Below are 16,607 nucleotides of genomic sequence, written 5' to 3'. Positions count from 1 at the left end.
ACTGGTTGAAATTATAGTAAAGAACAATATTGTCAGACACCTAGATTAACATAATTTTGTTGGGGAATAGTCAACATGGTTTTTGTAAAGGGAAATCGTACCTCACCAATTTACTAGAATTCTTTGAGGGGGTCAACAAGCATGTGGACAAGGGGGATCCAGTGAACATAGTGTTTTTAGATTTTCAGAAAGCCTTTGACAAGGTCCCTCACCAAAGGCTCTGAAGCAGAGAAAGCAGTCATGGGTTAAGAGGGAAGGTTTTCTCATGGATTGGTAACTGGTTAAAAGATAGGAAACAAAGGGTAGGAAAAAATAGTCCGTTTTCAAAATGGAGAGAGGTAAATAGTGGTGTACCCCAGGGGTCTGTACTGGGTCCAGACCTATTCAACTTATTCATAATGATCTGGAAAAAGGGCTGAACAGTGAGGTGGCCAAATTTGCAGATGATACAAAACTACTCAAGATAGTTAAGTCCTAGGCAGACTGTGAAGAGCTACAAAAGGATCTCTCAAAACTGGGTGACTGGGCAACAAAATGGCACATGAAATTTAATGTTGATAAATGCAAAGTAATGCACATTGGAAAGCATAGTCCAAACTATACATATGATATGATGGGGTCTAAATTAGCTGTCACCACTCAAGAAAGAGATCTTGGAGTCATTGTGGATAGTTCTCTGAAAACACCCACTCAATATGGAGTGGCAGTCAAAAAAGCGAACAGAATGTTGGGAATCATTAGGAAAGGGATAGATAATAAGACAGAAAATATCATATGGCTTCTATATAAATCCATGGTACTCCCACATGTTAAATATTATGTGCAGAAGTGGTCACCCCAATTCAAAAAAGATGTATTGGTTTTGGAAAAGGTTCAGAAAAGGGCAACAAAAATTATTAGGGGTATGGAACTGCTATGGAGAGATTAATAAGACTAGGACTTTTCAGCTTGGAAAACAGACGACTAAGGGGGGATATGATTGACAAAAGGAAGTATTTTTTCACATAGCGCACAGTCAACCTGTGGAACATCCTTGCCAGAGGATGTTGTGAAGGCCAAGACTATAACAGGGTTTCACTTAATCTAAATCATTTTAATAGATTAGAATAAGGCCTTAACATAAGTTGTCATAAATTCCAATTTATCTTTAAATAGGTTTATTTTTAATTTAGTTTAAATAAAAATCTGATTTTAAACTTGAAAAATCTGCTTTTTTAAATTTTCTTTTAAAATTGGCTTTAATCCTCTGTGAATGAAATATTGTTACACATGCACCACATGCCTAAGGAATACAACCTTATCTGTCATGTACTAACCAGACACTCCTCAGACAATCATAACTCGTATTTTTGTGGTTTGCCTTACAAAGAGCAACGATAAACCTGAATATAAGAACTGCCTAATGATTTTTTTTTTTTTTTTTTTTTTTTTTTAGTGTGAGAACAGGTGACTTTTTGAAAGGTTAGTCACCTGATTACAAGTAACTGACTTCTGAACTCTTCTGTCAAGACTATTGAGTTGACATTAATTTAAGACTTATAGCGAAGGTTCTTGTGCAGTGAAAGTTCTCATCTCCTCTAAAAATCATAGTGAATTTAGAAACTGAGGCATTTGCCATTGCTGTCTGACCCTTCCCCAAACCAGAAAGGGGTAGAAATGATTTTAAAGTTGTGGGAGTGGATTGAATTTTTTATTCCCCACCCATCAAGCCTTGATAGCAACTAACTACTACACCCTGTTACAGTACATGACACATCAACAACAGTGAAGAACATTAAGTTGATTCTGCTATAGTGATCAGTAGTGAAATAGCTAACATAGGTATTTTAGGGAGTTGTCATTAAGATTCAATGTTAACATTTTATTGAAATGAATGGGGATAGCACAGATTTGTTAATTATTGTTTCAGGCTAATATCACTTCATTGATTTATACCTGGGTCTCATTTCAAAATTTATCTTTGCATTTATTACAGCTAAAGACTTACTGCTTTCTAATGAAAGCATAGATTCTGGAATATAAAAGGGCATTTATGTGGCAAATTATGCAGTGGCACAATTGCATTATACTCAATGTTTCTGATCACCGTAATTATTTTTCTGTTTGAAGCAGTTAAAGTGCCAGAAGTCCATTCAGCTTTTTTGTTTATTTTGACACACATTAAATCAGCATGTGTACAAAACAACTAGCCTTGTGCAAGTATTTCAATTTTCCTGTCTACTTAAAACTAGCATCTATATCTGTCTCTGTTTGCTGTGTTGATACTAGCTAATGCCTAAATAGACCAAGACAGCTGTTTGGGTAGTTCTACAATGTTGCATTGTGGTGTTGAAAAATTTCAGTAGGTTTTCTTATCCTGTATTTAAATTATCTATACCCTCTAGTTCTTCATCTTTGTAAAATTTTCAAAGATGAGGGAGGGCTTTTGTAATATTACAGATCTGCTTTTGCCAATATTTTGCTATATTATCTCAGAAGTTCTTAAGCTAACTTCAGTTCTCCAGGAATGAAGATCAATAATATTAACTGTCTCACGAGATGCTAATTTAAACATCACTTACTGAAGGCAGTGTTATCTACAGACAGACATTAGTTCACTCTTCCTTCAGGGGAGGATCATTCTGTTTCTCAAATTAGGGCCTAAATAATCTCTTAGGTATTTCTATCCCTGTGGCACATGTGACGTATGGATAATGGTACTGTATTGTAATTAAATCTCAGCAAAAAGTCTTACTAGAATGCAGAAGGACATAATAATACACTTAAAGAGCTCTTTTATATGTTTGAGTACTGTACAGAAATTACCAAATTAAACTTTTGCAACACCCTCGTGAGGTAGGTAACTAAGCTTGCATACTTTTTGTTTAGTTATGTCAGGAAAAATTTCTAGTCCTCTATTCAGGAATTGTATGAATAGGCACTATGAGAAGGCCTGAAGGATGAATGCTTTTTTTAACATAGTGGTATCCAAGAATGTGGTGGTAGGGGAAAATTTTAAAATGAACCATCATTAATCAAAAAATGAGATTGGTATACTTAGTAATTCGTGTGGGGAATGCTGACTTAACATTGTCAGTGCTTGAAATATTTGTAATGTTTACACGTTACACATTTTCTACCAAGAAACTCATTTGAAATAAGGCTTTTGTCTCATCAAAGGAAAGGCTGGATTTACCCTTCATTGTGTTTTGGCATGGGGGAGTTATTGGATTTCTTGATGGCATAGTATTAGGGGAAAATTGCCTATAAAAATACTAGAAAATCTTTTTAGCCCAGGCTTTCTGCTGAGGAGTTAAGCTATTACCTTAAACAGGCTAGATGGTAGGTAGTTAGTAAGTCTTGTGATTTTAAAAAACAGCTGTCTTTAATTATTTTGAAGCAGATCAATTTAAATTGAAATACAAATTATGTATCTAAATTTTATTTCATTCCAATGTTTAGTAATTGCTTTCACAGTGGCTTAGGTTACTGATCATCATCATTTATGTAAGCCTCTCTTTCCCCAGTGGTAGTGATGATGAAGATGTTGCACCATTATCAGCAAAATTTGCTGATATCTACCCATTGAATAACTATGATGATGCAGAGGTCGTAGCCAACATGAATGGAATCCATAGCGAATTAAATGGTGGAGGGGAAAACATGGCATTGAAAGATGAGGTATAGTACTTTAAAGTCACAAAATGTATGTAATCTGTCAAGTGAAACAATCATTGGAGACTGGTTTATCTTTTTTTCTTTTTTTTTTCTTTTTCTTTTTTTAAATTACGGATTTTCAGTCTCCTCAGGTGAGCAGTACTAGCAGCAGTTCTTCAGAAGCAGATGATGAAGAAGCAGATGGGGAAAGCAGTGGTGAACCACCGGGGACTCAGAAGGACGAAATAACTCTAGGAAAAAGAACATTAAGGAAAGATGAGGCAAAAATGGATAGTCCACCCCCATCTTACCCCAGTCAGCAGGTATAGCTCACTGAAGTCTTGTACCTGTTGTAAGTTACCTTTGAAATCTTGACTATTTGAGATTATTTGCAGTGAAAATGGTTTAATTAGAAGGTAAGTTGCAGATATAGGGAGTCTTTTTATCTGTGTAGCTGTCATTATGAGACTTACATTATTTTCACAACTGAATATATAACAGTTAGAAATCTAGTGATGGCTGGCCTTCCTGGAACCTAAATCTGAGACCTTTTGTAAGGAGTTGTACTCTGCTGCTGCTGTCTTAAAAATCCTGCTTCCTGGTTGAAATAGTACTTCAGTCAGTATGAACTTAAACTGTTGAATATATAACAGAAATCTAGGATGAACTTACTGTTCTGAGCTGTAATGGTGAAAACGTTTTAGTTAAGTGACAGAAAATGATTTTTCCCCACTGGTTGAAGCAATTAATGGATATTTCAATAATGTATCTAAAACTGATTTGCAAATGTAGGGAGTCTAGGTTAGTGCTTCATACTTTCTTTATATGGATGTCTTGCATGAAGATCTGTTGACTCAATATTTTATTGGATTGCTAATTAGTTTACTAAAAATTCCCAAATATCATACTTGGCTCTCTGCTCAGTATGTAATGGTTTCTATTTCAATGAGTAAATAAAAAAAAATTAAAGTCAGTTATGTGTGAGCTAATTTTTTTTTTAAAAGACAGTTGCTACAAATCCAAAGGAACCTGTATGTACTATTGAGGAAAACAACCATTATAATCTATTATAAATCTGCTTGCTTGCATTCATAATGCCATATTCTGACTGGATCATTTCCACACAGATAATCAAGCTTTTCAATAGTTTGATTGTGGAACAAAATCAGTTGCCTTCATTAACTCCTTCCAAGCAAGAACCAAACCGTGCCTCATGCCTTTGTAGTCCTGACCATAGGAACCACCATAAAAATGCTTTGAGTAGCTCTACATTGCCTTTGCTACAACTCTGGACCTGTGAACCCTGATGAATATTGAACTTTGGTTTTAAACCTGTATAAATGTGTAAATTGTTCCTTACCCATTCTCCTTTATTATACAAGACTAAACAATATCTAGACTTGCTGATTTGTGACATTTAAAAGAAATAAAACTACCTGAATTCCTTGTCTGACAAAATGAGGAGAGTAACTTTTCATTCCTTACAGGCTGACCAAGGTCCAAATACTTGTGAATGCCATGTTTGCAAACAGGAAGCTTCGGGTCTGACTGCTTCAGCGCTCGCAGCCGGACGTCTTCCTGCTGGCCATCAGTTTGTGAACCCAGAAAAACCTGCACATCCTGCACTTCACCTTTACCCCCATATACATGGACATGTACCATTGCATACTATTCCTCATCTGCCTCGTCCACTTATCCACCCTACCTTATATACAGCTTCCCCCTTTACACACAATAAGGTAAGTGTGACTAAAAAAATGCTTTCTAGTTTCAGGAAAACAATTGTAAATTCGTGTGCATTACAGTAATTTAACTTAAGGCCTTATTGGCACATTACACTTCACTTTTTTCCTAATTTATAAAGGTATCTACTCATACATTCTGTAAAAAGCGAAACCCAAAATTGAGAATACCCCAGTTCTGATGGAATTTGGCCATCACCGGATTAGCAGTTGCTATCATCAGGCTAATCTTGGTAAAGATTTTCAGTTTCTTATCAGTTGGAATGGATATAGGGACAAGAGGAAATCTTTAAAAGATCAGCATAGTTACATTTAATGTAATATGGCTATGCTAAATTTTAAATTTGTATATATTTGAGGTCAAAAGTGAATAGAAGAAAGGCAGCTGTTGTTCCTTTTCAGCATTGCTGTCCTGGATTTGGGTCAAAATGATGATACTGTGAATAAGGACAAGTGTAGAGGATTACTTGTTGAATGTTTTTGTGCTTTTAGGAGAGAGTAAATTCAGCAAAGCACTTCTGCAAAAGAGCATGGTTAACTAGCAAGATAATGGTATTGTAATCCATGTTCACCTGGAGATGTTCAAACACTCTGACACTATAGCGAGTGGGGCCAGATAATTGCCTAGTTAGTTTTTCAGAAGTTCCTCTGATTTAAATTTTAGAGGGGTTTTTTTTTTGCATTTAATGAAGACTGTCAGATAAGACTGAAACAAAAATGTGATTTCACCCTTGCAGTACAAGTCTGCTCTGAAAAGGGATTCTAAAAATTAGCTCTGTGGAGTGCCACGTAATTTTATTCAAAATCAATTAGTTAATTTTTCATGTATAAAGTATTCTAATCAGCCCCATAAACTCAATCTGAGCTCTGCGAGGTGGCAAACAACGCTGGGGGAGAGCGGGAAGTTCCTTGTGCTGTCATGCATAATCACCTCTGAAATGAAAGGCTAATGGGGTTGTGTATGTAGTGTGGAAAGCTGAACTTAGCCTGTGTCATGCTGTCTGGAGTGGCTCACAATTGTGACTGTCTATCTTAGGACACACTGTCAGAAAACAGGGCAGACACCCCACACTGGTGGTATGTTCTATAATTAGATTTCACAAAACCAATAACAAATGTGAACTCCTGAATCATTATATCAGTCTTACCATAGATCACAGTCAGTCTCCTTAGGCCCTCCAGTCTACCTTGCCACTTAAACAAACTGGACTTTGTCATTAAACCAAAAATCACAATACACTCAGGTTGCTCCCAATCCCAAGAGACCAGTCACTTACTCCGAATCAATTGGTATTTTAGATCTTACACCAAAGACAGCTCTAGTAGCCAATTGTATAGTAAACTAACTAAAGGTTTATTAGCTATGAAAAGGAAGTGAGAGTTATTGAGAGGTTAAAACAGGTAAAAATATATGTACAGGCGAGTCAGTTTGTAATTCCAAATGGTGGCAGTGATATAATAAATTGCCAGTTTCCCCAAAGTCTTTTCAGGGTTCTCAGATTGTCTCTAGGAGCTCTGTTTTGTATCTGATACACTTCCCTGTAAGAGTCCAAACACGCAGGATCTTTCCCTAATCCATATTTATAGCTGCTTTCACAGAAAACAAGCTGGCAGTTTTACTACCCACGTGGGCTTTTCATTTGATGACCGATAGTGAGGAATGCATTTTTGAATCTTTGACCTCCGATCATCTCTCACAATGACCACTTGCTTTGAAATTAGCACTTTTCTGTTAAAATTCATGATTAGCATTCCACAAGGCTTCTTTCTCATTTGATGGATTATTTAGTTACAAGGGCATACACAATGTAAATGTTGGGTACTACATTATAACCGGATACAAATAAGTGAAAACAATGCAAGTAACATCCCATTAATTTTCATGAAGTTTAAACACCAAGTACTCTCTTGTGCACCTAACAATCACTTTGATCTATACTAATACACAAGTGAATTGGACTGTGGCTCTGTCATGAGGTGGCATCTGGTCTGCCAGCGTCACAGGCTGAATCACTTTTACTGTCAGTGGTATGTGAGAAGGGGAAAAACAGCTTCACTTTCAGTTTCCAAGTTGTATATGCGGAGCTGGCAATTGGGAAAACTATAAATCTTTAGTTGAAAATGGAGCAGACTTGATATGGAGTCAGTGACTCAGAAAATGTGGGACTCTGCAATGCTACTTTTAAAGTGTAACTCTCCAGATTAAAGGAAACTTGCACTCACAGATCTTAGTCTGATTGAGATGGAGGCTTTAATGTATGGTCCAAAGTGAATGAAATGTGTATTTCTGTGATGAAAACAAAGATAGTTGGAATGTCAAATCTTAGTGTATCGTACAAAAAGATCACAGAACACGTCAATTGCTCTATATTCAGATGAAAGTAAACTATATTGGTAACATCTGTAGAAAAGGTGTGAAGTGAGTATATTAGAAAAGCTTCAGGGATAAGAAGTAAGAGGAAAAATTAAGTCAAAGAGTAGGGTTTAGTTGGTTTTGGACTTTTTGACAAGAGGTCAGGCAGAAAGGGGGTTCTAAAATGGGGTTTTATTGTGAAGCAGCTGAATAGGCACAGATAATAAGTTAAAAATTAGTCCTTAAAGCTTCAGTTTTTATGCAAATATAATTTTTAATAAAAAGTGAAGACCAACAGAAACACAGTATGCACACGCCTTTTTATAAAAGGAAAATTTTTTCAAAAATTTCTGTCAACTGGTTGCTCTTTAAGAGCTATATATGTGTCTGTATACATACATGCAGTTAAGGTACGACCCACACATATGCATATATAAATATAAACAAACTTGCCATAATTGTTACTTTCGGAGACAAACTTTTAGTTTTTAGTTTACATAATTTCTTACAGGATCATAACACTTTATTATAATAAACTTGAATATTGCTGTTGGAATAACTGTGTAGGCAGACAGACTATTAATTAGAAAATACTCTTATAATTTTTGTAGGCATTACCGCCAGCACCGGTTCAGAATCATACAAACAAGCATCAGGTATTCAATGCATCGCTCCAAGATCATATTTATCCAAGCTGTTTTGGGAGCACTCCAGACTGGAATAGCTCTAAATTTATAAGTCTTTGGGGATCAGAAATGATGAATGACAAGAACTGGAATCCAGCTACTTTTTTGCCCGACACACTTCCTGGTGAGGGTTTGTTATAATTTCACACTGAATAGCTATGAAAACTGCATTATGAAACTGAATGTGGCACGTTGTCTGGCAATGGTACATTTCATTATCATTTTTGAGAAAGCAGTTAAAGATTTGCATAGACAGGGAGTCATGGTAGCTATACCATGGCTGAAAACATGAAAGTAGAAACTCTTTAAGCTCATTGCAGGGGCAAAAACAAAAAGAAACTGCCTCTCTTGGCCTCCGGTATATAGAGAGAAATTTATCGAGCTGCTTGCATCTTCAGATTTGTGCAGCTACAGAAGGATGTGGGTTTAGAGAGATGCTTATAAGGCAGGGATAAGAAGTAAAAATCCTGAGTCTCCTATCACAAGACCTTGATCTTGTTTCATAAAATTATAGGAGAACTGCTAGACTAACTAACAACACAACAGCTGCCACAAATTCCTTCCTCTTGTCGCTGTGATGAGAGAAAAGCTAGAAGAACCCAGAATGGATGACTTTGATGCAAAACAAGCTTCAGAATATTTTCATGTTACATTATGTTGTAGAATCACTTCCTTAGACCTTTGAATTTTTCACTTATCATAAAAAGGAACAATTTATAGATCAGCTGTCACTATAGGGTCAGGTATTTAGGGGCTTGTTCAAATTGGAATTGTGTACATGTATGGTTCATGTGAGTCTTGCTTCATTAAACTAGTAACTCTGAGGGAATTCTAATTGGCAGTTGGATACAGAAAAGTCTGTGCTACTTTGCAGCAACATTCCTGAAATCTAAAATATTCAGGTGAGATAGAACAGAGGAAACTAAACCAGTAAAATAGTAGTAAATGTATACATGTACCTACTTCTCTTGTTTTCATTACAAATATTGCATTTTTATGCAAGACTTCTTCCTGTCGTAAAACATGACTCACTGAAAAACTGTCTTGTTCTGAGACTTTATTTTGCCTTTTGTTTTGGTTGTCTCTTGTCTGGCCTGTTTCTAATTTGTACCCAGCTACGAGTAGCATTAAAAAACTAACAAAATACTCCATCCAGGTCACTAGTGGGGGAAAAATGTGAGTGAGTAATCTCCGTTATGGAAAGTCACACCCCAAAAAACACCAGCACAAACTGCCACTTGGAGTCGCCAATAACTAAGTAAGCATTTAGGCTACATTTTCTTCTCACTCTGATTGAGGTGGTATGCTGTCAGTGCCTTTTGCGTTATATGGCTAAACTGGGCATTAGACTCCAGAGCTGTCAATCTTACACATTTCACAAGTGTAAATTCACTTTAAAAAATTAAACGTTTGAACAGATATGTACAGTAATGCAGCATGCTGCTTATTACCGCTAATGATATTTAAGAACACATTTCAAATTTTAGTTTATATGACAAATCGGCCTGAGAATTTAGGTTTAGTTAAACTTACATAGACTAACATTCAGCGAGAACATATTTACTTCAGTAGTCCTACCAGGCCTGTAATAACATACATGGCTAGATATAGAAGTACACATCAGAGTTCAGAAAATTATAACATGCTTAAATCTGGGCAAGTGCCATAAACACAATTCTGGTAATTCTAGAAGTCTTAATTTCTGTGTGTTTCACTTGAAGGGAGTGATCTATTAGCACCAGCACTCTCAGAAATAAGACCTGAAGCACTTCCTGCTACATCTAGCAATGAAGCAACAGCAGTTACAGATAGCAAAGAGAAAAAAAATGCTGCAAAGAAGAAATGTCTGTACAATTTCCAGGATGCCTTTATGGAAGCTAATAAAGTTGTCATGGCAACCTCTTCTGCCACTTCTTCTGTCTCCTGCACAGCTACTACAGTGCAGTCAAGCAGCAACCAGTTTAAAGTATCATCTAAGAGACCTTCATCAATAGGTAAGAACTATAATGTATGTGAAGTATCTTGAAGTTAGTTGCTAAATTAATGAGCCACAAAGGGTTTAAAATATTATTTATATTACATATTTAAATGGTTTAAACAGCTTCTTTTAATCAAAACTCAGCTATTAATCTTGAGCTATATTTTTTCTATAATCTCTTAACCCAAAAGGACTTAATCATGAGTCCTGAGATTGAGGTTGGTTTGGCCAAAATGTTGGTGTGTAAAAATGGAAAATACATTTTAAAGATATATTCTTTAAATATGCTTGAATATCTTAATTACTTAGTTTGTGACTAAAAAGATCACTTACCTGATTTTTAAAGATCTAGACGTCAAGAATGGCTGGTTAGCGCTTGTGTAGATTTCTGTTAACTTCCTTCAAAAAAAGAAGTAAACTTTATTTTATTTATTTATTTATTTATTTGCTTACTTACTTATTTTTCCCCAAATTTAGGAGAAGTGTTCCACAATATCAATAAAGAGGACCATAGACATTCTGCACCAGTTGCACCACGAAATAGCCCTACTAGTTTAGCATCCCTTCCTTCACTCTCTCCTGCTGCACTGTCTCCAGCCACTACACCCCATATCCCAAATCTAGCTGCTCCATCTTTCCCCAAAACTGCTGCAACGGCCCCTGGATTTGTGGATCCACATTCAGGTCTTTGTCCCTCCACAGTTGCACCCCCTACTTCAACCACAAACAGCTCCGTAAGTGCACCACCAAGTGTCTGCAGGTGAGTTTACTTTGTTCATATTTAAATTGACATTAAAAATAAATAAATTATCACTCTTGCAGCACCATTTTGTGCACCATTATAACGTGAGAGGGGGGTCTTGTGCATTTGATAGATGAGCAGAACACCCGAGTTCTGTTTCCTGGTCTGCCACTCACTAGCCGTGTGACTTTGCACAAGTCGCCTCAAGTGTGATGTTACTCTCAGGAAAATGTGGCCATGGTGTTTCTGGGGTAGGGTTGCATTTTTTTGTCACAAGCAGAATCACACTTGTTCAGCTTATAAGTCAAAAGACCTGTTTTCTTACTGAGTGCTGAAACGTCACCTGGGTTGGAAAAGTCAAAGTATGCTTTCTGGTTCATTTATCATTCCCAATAATAGTTTCTACATTTGGGACTCAATAGAAAATTCTGTTGATGATGCATAAACCAGAATAGATCCTATCACACTTTGTAATACCAAAATTGTTATGACAGGACTACCAGGAACAAAAAGCAGACACAACTTACTTTTTGTTAGTTTAGTCAGCAGACTTAACTCAGAAACCATACAAGGAGCATACTTCATGAGAAAGCTACCATATTTAAACAGTGTTTTGACCATAACTGCAGTTGCAACTTTTGAGTATCAGTTTCCCATTTAATGTAATAACTAACTTTTTTGTGATGCTTAAAATTTTAAAGATCTTTGAAAGCATTTGGGTGAATTGTGCTATATGAGTACAGGACATTATGGCAGAGTGATTTCATAGTGACACTGATTCTCCAGTGTCTGAAGAGCAGGAATGTTCTAAAGGCAAACCAGTTGAGTCATTCTTCTGAGTACTCTGACTTGTTGTTCTGTGGTGATGGTTGCTATGGAGGAGGTGGGAGGCCACAGCAGTAGTTATGATGGGGCAGCTTGAGAACCAAGCAGAGTTATAGCTATCCACTTGAGTTACTTTATTAAAAAAAAAAAAAAAAAAGTTAGCTTTGTAACATCTGGCTAGCTTTGTATTACTGCTGTTTGAACTAGAGAAATTAGTGAAGTATAAAAATGATTCTTTGCAATCAAAAGAGAAATGTTTCTTTGAGTATAGGTTACCTAGTCTAGTGCAATAGAACCCAAATTTCTGTTAGCACTAGGTGCTGCTGTAAGGCAAATAATATTAGGATGTGTAGGAAATGGAATGGAGAAAAAGACAGAAAATATCATGCTGTTATGTGAATCAGTTGTACACCCTCACCGGGAAAACTTTGTTCAGTTCTGTTATCCCATCTAAAAAGGATATAGTTGAAGTAGAGGGGGTTCAGAGACCGGTGATGAGAATGGGAAGAGACATGGGAAAAAAATCAGTATGAAGAGATGGTGAAAAGATTGGGACTGTTCACCTTGAGAAGAGTTAAATAAAGAACATAGAACATGTAGAACATGCACTACATTTTAGTTTCTCATAATGAGACATTAATTATAAGTACTTTTTTCACACTATGTATAGTTACCTTACGGAACTCACTTTTGCGATCTTTGAGGACAAGAGCTTAGCAGAAATCAAAAAGGATTGGGCACTTATGTGTATTATAAGCATGAAGGTTATTTTAAATATTTAAGGACATAAATCAACCTTTGTTTCTTGGTGAATAAACTTTCCCTGGGCTAAATTATTTTATAATTGCCTCCTGCAGAGTTTTATCCCTTCTTCTGAGACACTTGATACTGGACTAGTTGGATCACTTCTGCTCCTTGTTTTCAGCTGACCTTGAGACTCTTGTTTGTAGTAAAGAGCTTGGACACCTGTAGAAGCAAGGGGGGGGAGACAAGGAAAGCAAATACTGTGTGACCAACCAGCTCAGCTGACCACCAGTGATCCATAGACCACAGTTTGTGAATCACTTTCATTTAAAAAATGAAAATAACTATTTTCCAGATTATGAATACAAATATACCTTTTAGATCAGGATGGATTTCTCTAAACAGTGATTCTCCACTTTACTCATTCAGTGGACCACTTCATGAGCATTTTATGTAGCCATCTCCCCTTAAAACACCCTAGTCTCATTGCTTGGTTTTGAACATACAGCTCTGCAGACTGCTAGAATAGGTTTTCAGGTGATGCACATCCCACAGTTTGAGAACTGCTGCTTCTGATTCGGATACATCTCTCTCTATATATATACAGATATAATAGGTTTCTTTTTTATTATATTGTAATAAACTCTCCGTTTTCCTTAACACAGTGATCCTGACTGTGAGGGCCATCGCTGTGAGAACAGTAATACGTATGATCATCAGCAGTACGATGGAGAGGAGAGCCAAGATGAAGACAGCTGTTCAGAGCATAGCTCCAGTACCTCAACATCCACAAATCAGAAAGAAGGGAAATACTGTGACTGTTGCTACTGTGAGTTCTTCGGTCATGGAGGAGTAAGTTTTGTTTAATGATTTTAATAAGAGTAACTGTTTTCAAGTGTGCTGTCATCTATTGCTTGTTATAATATTATCTAATTGGCTGTAATATTAGTAATAGTAAAAATAAATGACCGTAAATTCCTTTTTTCATTTTAAACTGTAAATTTTAATCGGGTATCTTATAATCAGCTTACTGCAAAGGTAGGAGTTTGGTAGATAGAAAATGCATTCTAAAGCATTGTTTAAGAAGCACTAAAATAAGCTAGTGACGACAAAACTATTTCACAGTTAGATTTCCAGCACTATGTGAATTTAGGCAAATTTCCAGCTGTGTGAATTTAAGCAAATTAATTAACCTCTGTTAAATCTGTGAAATAGGGTGATTGTACTCTGGCCACCTTTTGTGATACACTAAGAACAGAGAAATAATAGAAAGGGATGGAGCTAGAGAGGTTCAATATAAGGGTAGAAAATAAAATTTAAACTGGGAAATTTGTGCATCTAAAAATACCTAACGTGATTGCTCAGCTGGAAGTAATTCAAGAGAAAGCAACAAATGAGGATTTTGGAGGAGGTCAACTTGGAGAAAAGATTAACAATAGGTGCTTAGGCTGGTTTCATGATGGCTAAAATGGGGATCTTGTAGCCATGTATGAGTAATCGTAAAGTGTAAGAAGAGCTGTGTATGGCTCAGAAGATTCTCTCTCTCACCAGCAGAGATTGGTCCAATAAAAGATATTACCTCAGCCACATTGTCTCTGGGATGAAATCAAGTTATGTAGGCTTGTTCGTATGTATATATCTATAAGTAATGAGATGACTTTGAGTAAAAGAGCACTGCACTTCAAAACATTCTTGCCACAAAATCTATTAAGCACCTTCTTGGCACTAGAAATCTGCATCTCTAATTTATATAACTCTGTGACCAATTCTGAAGCTTTAAAGGGTTTGTTTTAACTACCAAATGCCTTTTTTTTTTTTTTTTTTTTTTTTTGGTGAGCTGGCATCATCTAGTACGAGCAAAGCTTTAAAACGCTTCTTTAAATTTAAAAAAAAAGTTTCGTAATTCTTAGTATTACAAATATACTTATTAGTGAATTATTTTTCAGAATTGTAAGAAAAGTGCACTAAAACACTGACTTGACCAACTTAAAAGGTGTTTTGAAGTAGTAATAATAAAGCTTTAATACTTATTAATTGGCTATGGGATCTCTTTGTTTTGGCTGCTTTTCTTCAGTACTGAGGGTTTGACTCAAGCATGTTTAAGTCAATGGGAATCTGAAGACTTAAGTGCATACTCCTTGCATATGCAGCAAACATGAACGTTTTAAAAGTTCTGTTTAATTGCAGTTTTTACAAATTGAAATAGATACTTTTAATGTGGCAATCTATTTTAGGGTTTTACACAGACGTCCATTACCATGGTAGCTAATTATCTTCCATGTAAAATCTGTAATAATAAGTACATAGTGGACTTCATGGAGTGTCTGATGCTTTTCCCATTTTGGGGTAAAAACTATGCTTATGGGTATTAAAACAAAATCAGCCATTACTACCTACATTGTATAGCAATAAAGACAATTCAAAGTGACAACCAACCCAGCTTACTGGATTGGACTATAGTTTTAGCCTAAAGTCAAACAAATAACTGCATGAATGTGGTGGTGGTGGTGGCTTATTTTTTTTTCCCTACCACTAAATATTTACATGGAAAACAGTGGCAGCAAAGACTTGCTCCTTTTTCAAATTACATTTGATAATCTGTGAACCACCATAACTAATTCCTGACCTATAACTGGAAACTCCTCTGCTGGCATTTGATATCCCCCCACCCACCTCTTCCACTACAAGATGAAAGTAAACAAACAGGTCTGTTGTGATACTGTTGTCTGTTGCATATGTATTGCATGTGCACACAACTAGCATTGGGAGTTGGTATCGTTTATGCACTATTTGAAACTTCATATTGCAAAATTCTAAGCTGTACTGTGAAACTTCCAAGCCAGGTTACTGTATTTTTGTTTTCCTCTTATGGCCATTAGCCACCAGCTGCACCAACCAGTAGAAATTATGCAGAAATGAGGGAAAAACTTCGCTTACGTTTGACAAAGAGGAAAGAGGAGCAGCCGAAGAAACCAGACCAGATTTCTGAAAGAGAGAGTGTAGTTGACCATCGAAAAGTGGAAGACTTGCTACAATTCATAAATAGCTCTGAGACCAAACCAGTAAGCAGCTCTCGGGCAGCCAAGCGAGCGAGACATAAGCAAAGAAAGGTAACAAACGGACCCATATTTGTCATAAATTATCTAACTTGAATTTAGAAAGGCATTGTGTATATAGGTATTTGTGTGAAACTTTCCATCGGCATCATTTTGAATGGCAGACTACTGATTGAATGTGCATTACTGATTTTAAACGGCCATTGATGTAGCCTGTAGTATACAGATATATAACACAGCTGGTTTAGTCTGGTGGGTATAGTCATGGTGCTGTTTTGAAAGCTATCTAAGTGGTTTTTTTTTTTTTTTTTTACTCTCAGAGGATTTACCAATATATCATAGCCCTTTTTTTTTTTTTTTTTTTTTTTTTTATTGCAAGTAAATTACATATTAGAACTGCACATCATCAAAGGGAGTATTTCTTAGTGTCAAAAAGTTCAGATCTTTGGGTAACCATCCTGGAGTACATTAATGTGACACATTAATAATGGGTGGATGTAAAATCTAGCATTCTTTACTAGGACATCAGTCAGCTCCATTAAAATGTTCCTTCAACCATGTAGCATAGGAGCAGTATGTAGCGTTACCATATTTCAGCAAGCAAAAAAGAGGACGGGAGGAGCCACGCCCCTGCCCCACCCACTTCCCGCCCCCCTCAGAACCCCCAACCCTCCCCCCCACTCCTTGTCCCCTGACTGCCCTCTCCTGGGACCCCTGCCCCTAACTGCCCCCCAGGACTTTACCCCCTACCTAAGCCTCCCTGCCTCTTGTCCCCTGACTGCCCCCTCCTGAGACCCTCCCCCCCCCATCCTAACTGGCCCCCTAGAACCCTACCCCCTACCTGT

At 36.7% G+C, this 16,607-nt stretch overlaps 1 protein-coding gene across 2 annotated transcripts in view; it reads left to right on the top strand.

Annotated features, from left to right (window-relative positions):
* Nucleotides 1-16,607, top strand: part of FAM193A (family with sequence similarity 193 member A) — a 96,677-nt gene that overhangs the window by 67,476 nt on the left and 12,594 nt on the right. Inside the window, exons 12-19 of one of the 2 annotated variants that reach the window (XM_034771279.1) lie at nt 3,507-3,660; nt 3,780-3,959; nt 5,124-5,375; nt 8,343-8,541; nt 10,349-10,411; nt 10,873-11,155; nt 13,372-13,558; nt 15,586-15,816. In XM_034771279.1, coding sequence (XP_034627170.1) covers nt 3,507-3,660; nt 3,780-3,959; nt 5,124-5,375; nt 8,343-8,541; nt 10,349-10,411; nt 10,873-11,155; nt 13,372-13,558; nt 15,586-15,816 — 1,549 coding nt within the window. Of the gene's footprint in view, nt 1-3,506; nt 3,661-3,779; nt 3,960-5,123; nt 5,376-8,342; nt 8,542-10,138; nt 10,412-10,872; nt 11,156-13,371; nt 13,559-15,585; nt 15,817-16,607 lie in introns of both variants that reach the window. The other variant, XM_034771278.1, reaches the window with a different exon arrangement.

Source organism: Trachemys scripta, chromosome 5 (assembly GCF_013100865.1).
Source record: "Trachemys scripta elegans isolate TJP31775 chromosome 5, CAS_Tse_1.0, whole genome shotgun sequence".
In the NCBI taxonomy this organism is placed as follows: domain Eukaryota; kingdom Metazoa; phylum Chordata; order Testudines; family Emydidae; genus Trachemys; species Trachemys scripta.
Note: the sequence above shows the minus strand (reverse complement) of the source record. Positions and strands in the feature narration are given on the sequence as shown.